This window comes from Primulina eburnea, chromosome 6 (assembly GCF_022965805.1).
Source record: "Primulina eburnea isolate SZY01 chromosome 6, ASM2296580v1, whole genome shotgun sequence".
Classification (NCBI taxonomy): domain Eukaryota; kingdom Viridiplantae; phylum Streptophyta; class Magnoliopsida; order Lamiales; family Gesneriaceae; genus Primulina; species Primulina eburnea.
Genome location: NC_133106.1, coordinates 15,530,756 through 15,536,305, shown reverse-complemented (window position 1 = coordinate 15,536,305; position 5,550 = coordinate 15,530,756). Strand labels below are relative to the sequence as shown.

Sequence of the window (5,550 nt, the reverse complement as noted above, 5' to 3'; positions counted from 1 at the left end):
TTATCCATTTAAAATTCGGTGGATACCAACAACTTGATCCCGAATTATTAATCCTTAATAATACTTAAATTAACAACTCATTAATTATCTCTTAATTAATATTTCATTCAAAATAAGAATTCGGGTCATTACATCCTCCCCTCCTTACAAAGATTTCGTCCTCGAAATCAAAACTGAAGTACAATACAACTGAATAAAATACAACTCAAAACAAATGAGGATACTCTGAGCGCATACGACTCTCTAACTCCCAAGTCGCTTCTGCAGTACCTCGGCGTTGCCATTGCACTAGAACAAGTGGAATGGTCTTGTTTCTGAGCTTCTTCTCTTTCCTACCTAGGATTAAAAGCGGCAGCTCGACATAAGTCAAGTCTTCTTCAAGTTGAACGTCTGTCGGACTAAGAACGTGCGACTCATCTGCTACATACCGTCGTAGCAACGATACATGAAAGACATTATGAATGCTGGACAAATACGGCGGTAAAGCCAATCGATACGCCAAATTTCCAACACATTCCAAGATCTCAAAAGGTCCGATGAATCTTGGGGCTAATTTTCCCTTGAGTCCAAATCTCATCACCCTGCGGAACGGTGAAACTTTAAGGAAAACTTTTTCCCCTGACTGAAACTGTAGAGGTCTACGCTTGGTATTCGCATAACTCGATTGACGATCTTGTGCAGTTTTAATTCTCTTCTTGATCAATTCCACTACGTCAATCGCTTGTTGCACTAATTCAGGTCCTTGCACTTGTCGTTCTCCTACTTCGTCCCAAAACAAAGGAGTACGACAACGTCTACCATACAATGCTTCGAACGGAGCCATACCAATGCTACTGTGGTAGCTATTGTTATATGCAAACTCCACAAGCGGCAGATGATCATGCCATGCTGGTCCAAAATCCAAAGCACAAGCACGCAACATGTCCTCGAGTGTCTGAATAGTCCTCTCAGACTGACCATCGGTCTCTGGATGATAGGCAGTACTCAGACTCAATGTCGTTCCCAACGCTTTTTGAAAACTTCCCCAGAACCTTGAGGTAAAGCGTGGATCTCTATCACTGACTATACTTGTTGGCACACCATGATATTTAAGAATCTCTTGGATGTATAGTCTTGCCATGCGATCGAAACTATATTCCCGACTATACGGAATGAAATGTGCTGACTTAGTCAGTCGGTCCACAACAACCCAAATTGCATCACAATTCTTAGAAGACAACGGCAAGTGGGTGACAAAATCCATCGTTACATGCTCCCACTTCCACTCAGGAATAGGAAGATTCTGAAGTAATCCTCCTGGTCGTCGATGCTCAGCTTTCACTTGCTGACAAACCAAACACTTGGCTACAAACTGGTAAACACTTCTCTTCATACCTTTCCACCAAAACTTGGTCTTCAAATCCTTATACATTTTCATGCTTCCAGGGTGGATACTCAACTTACTCCTATGAGCTTGAGATAAAATCTCGTCCCTCAATTTAGAATCTTCTGGAACTACGATTCTACCTGACAAACACAAGGTTCCATCTGCTTGGAACGCAAAGCCAGATGTGTTGTCTCCGTTAGCTAACCTTGCTAACTTTTCCACCTTCGGATCAGAAAACTGAGCTTCTCTGATTTTGGCATACAACATCGGTTCAGATAAAATGCTCGTTACTCGAATGTGTTCCATTCCTTTCTTATGACGGAAGTGAAATCCCAGAGAGCAACAATCTTGTATTACACTTGATATAAAACTTGTCTGAAGTGCAGATAATCTCACCTTGCGACTAAGAGCATCAGCTGTAAGATTCGCTGATCCTGGATGATACTTGATTTCGCAATCATAATCCTTTAACAAATCCATCCATCTTCTTTGACGCATGTTCAACTCTGCTTGAGTGAAGATATACTTCAAACTCTTGTGATCTGTAAAAATCTCAAATCTCTCTCCATAGAGATAATGTCGCCAAATCTTCAAAGCAAACACAATCGCTGCCAATTCCAGATCATGAACTGGATAATTCTCTTCATGCTTCTTCAACTGTCTGGATGCATATGCAATCACATGACCATTCTGGGTTAAAACGCACCCAAGTCCTTGAAGTGATGCGTCAGTGTACACAATGTACCCTCCTGATCCAGATGGCAGAGCTAAAACTGGTGCAGTTGTCAAACGTTGACGCAGTTCATTGAAACTATTTTCACAATCATGAGTCCATTCGAACTGCACATTCTTACACGTCAGTTGAGTCAATGGTTTGGCAATCTGAGAAAATCCTGAAATGAATCTCCGGTAATAACCTGCCAAACCTAGAAAACTTCTTATCTCTTGAGCTGATTCCGGTCGTGCCCAACTCAACACTGCTTCGATCTTGCTAGGATCCACTGATATCCCATCTTTGGATATAACATGTCCCAAGAAGACAACTCTGTCGAGCCAAAACTCGCACTTGTTCAACTTAGCATACAGTTGGTGATTCCTTAAGGTTAGCAACACAATCCTTAAATGTTGTGCATGCTCTTCAAGGCTACGAGAGTATACCAGTATGTCATCAATAAAGACAATGACAAACTTGTCAAGATACTCCTGGAATACTCGGTTCATCAAATCCATAAATACTGCTGGAGCATTCGTCAAACCAAACGGCATCACTAGAAACTCGTAATGCCCATACCTTGTTCGAAATGCAGTCTTAGGGATATCACGTTGATGAACTCGAAGTTGATGATATCCAGACCGTAAATCGATCTTCGAGTACACTGAAGTCCCTTGCAGTTGATCAAACAAATCATCAATCCGTGGTAACGGATATTTATTCTTGACTGTTACTCGGTTCAACTGCCGATAATCTATGCAAAGCCGCATAGACCCATCCTTCTTTTTAACGAACAACACTGGTGCTCCCCAGGGAGACACACTGGGTCTAATGTACCCTTTGTCCAGAAGATCTTGTAACTGTTGTTTCAACTCTTTCATCTCTGTTGGTGCCAATCTATAAGGCGCTCTGGAGATAGGTGCGGTTCCTGGTACCAACTCTATCTCCGCTTCCACTTCCCTCTCTGGAGGAAATCCAGGAATTTCATCGGGGAAAACATCAGGAAATTCATTGACAACTGGAATATTCTTCACGTCGATTACATCCTTTGATACGTCAACAGCATAAATGAGGTATCCTTCTCCTCCTTTTGCTAAAGCTCGTTGTGCCTTTACAGCAGACACTACTGGCATTGGAGGTCGAGCTCCCTCACCAAAGAAGAACCAATTCTCGTCTCCTTCTGGACGAAACTGAACGAGACGTTGATAACAATCTACCGTCGCTCTATACTTAGTCAATAGGTCGATTCCCATAATACAATCGAAATCTTCCATAGCCAATATCATCAAATTGGCAGACAAGTAATTTCCCTCAAACTCTAACAAACAGTCTACTACAAGTCGCTTAGCTAAAACCTCTTGTCCCATCGGTGTAGACACCGACAACAGAACATCTAATGACACGTAGGGTAGTTTATGCTTCTTAACAAACATTGATGCTATGAATGAATGTGATGCCCCAGTGTCAATCAATACATATGCAGGAATACCACATAAAAGAAAATTACCTGCAATGACTCTCTCGTTATGGTCCTCAGCTTGCTCTTGGTTTAAGGCAAACACTTGCCCCTGAACTCGTGGGCGTTGCTGAGATCCTTGCGATATTCCTCCACGACGAGAACCTTGAGCAGGAAAACCTTTCTGTTGAACAGTGGCCTCAGACTGTTTTCCACTATAAGACCCTGTCATAGAACCTCCGCCTCCACTCTGATTCTCCAAATTAGGGCAATCCCTCTTCATGTGACCAAAACCACCACAATTGAAACATGCACCCGTTGCTCTTCGACAATTCTCCGTCGGGTGATTACCTCCGCAGTGGCCACATTGCATCTTTTTCCTGCCAAAGCTGTGCACCCCTCCAGAACCGGAAGAAGAAGAAGATGCAGACTTCTTGAAAGACTGACCCCTTGGTCCCAACGAACTAGAACTTTTGCTAGCTTGCATAGCCTTTCTCCTAGCAATACTGATCTCGGCTTGACGACAACGATTCACTAATCCTTCGTACGAAGTAGGATCATCACAGACAGAAACCCGATCAAAAATCTCCTGGTTCAAACCATTCAAAAAGTGAGAATATTTTGCTGCAGAATTCTCACTGATGTGAGGAGCGTACGGCAACAGATCCGTAAAACGCTTCTGATAATCCTCAATGTTCGAATCTCCTTGCTTAATGGTCAACAGTTCCATCTCCTTCGCCTGGCGAAGAGCTGGCGGAAAGTGATGATTGATGAAGGCCTGACGGAAATGCTCCCAACGAATCCGCCCATGCTGCTGAACTAGAATGGCAGAAACAGGTTTCCACCATTTCCGAGCTTTTCCTTGGATCATGAAATCAGCTACCTCCATCTTCTCATCCTCGTCATAGTGCAATACTCGAAAACACTGCTCCATGATATCAACCCAAGCTTCAGCAACATCAGCATTCTCATCTCCGGTCAACGGTGGAGGTCCAATCTTCATGAAATCCATAATGTTGACACGATTCCTACGTCTCCTTTCATCATGATCTCGGTGACGCCTTCCGTCACGATCTCTACGACGATGTTCTCGACCAGCCTCATCGTCGCCATAACGGCCATGTCCCACACTACCGTGACTGCTTCCATCTCCTGACATCTGAAAGGAAACTAAAATCAACTTCTAAATCCTCAAAACAGAATAACTAATGTCCCAAAAATCTTTGCATGCTCTGATACCACCAAATGTAGCGCCCTTACCCGAGCCACTACTAAACAGACTAATAAACATGCAACATTAAACTTAATACCAACAATTAAACAGCGGAAACCAAATACTTAATCATCTTACAACCCAAATGAAAACAAAGCAATAACGACAGTCTTAAACATTAATACAACCATAACAAATACAAAACATAACCCTGAACGAGAAAACGATAAACCACAGAAAACCTCCACTGGATCACCACCGAAAACCCAACTGCTCTAGCCACTGCCCTGGTCGTCCGAACCGTCCAACCTAAGACCTGCCCCGTGGAATGGGGTGCCCAAGATGAAAACAAGGACGTGAGCGACAATCGCCCAATACGAGAATGTACGAGTATACAAACTGATATGATGCATGCAAAATGCAATATGCTCGGATATCAAGGATCAAGTCAAGAATCTCATGCTCAGTCTAGAGGCGCCTGAGTGTGTAGTCTCTGATCTGCCCTAGGCATGTTTTGGCTCCCACACTCATCATCAAGACGTGGACCTGCAATGTCCAGGTCATCAGAGCCCGCGGGTCCCGTCGGACACTGTAGCTCTCGATGCCCCATCGTCCACAATACAGAATAGGGCTGAGCGGCCCCAACAAACGAGGTATATCTCAAAAGATATCAGGCTCAACATGATATGTCATGCATAATATGCCAAAGCAGTAAAACATGTATCATGCAACAGATAAATATGCAGCATATAAGTGTGTATACTACGCTTGGATATCTCAGTCAGTACATCACGTACCTCACT

At 43.3% G+C, this 5,550-nt stretch overlaps 1 protein-coding gene across 1 annotated transcript; it reads right to left on the bottom strand.

Moving 5' to 3' along the window:
• Nucleotides 1–1,502: 1,502 nt before the first annotated feature.
• On the bottom strand, nt 1,503–4,546 carry LOC140835338 (uncharacterized). Its single transcript, XM_073200828.1, has 5 exons — nt 4,135–4,546; nt 3,586–4,074; nt 2,916–3,516; nt 2,073–2,177; nt 1,503–1,527 (listed from the first exon to the last, which is right to left on the bottom strand). Exons 1-5 carry the CDS (start codon nt 4,544–4,546, stop codon nt 1,503–1,505), a joined length of 1,632 nt encoding a protein of 543 aa, XP_073056929.1.
• Between the last annotated feature and the right edge of the window lie 1,004 nt (nt 4,547–5,550).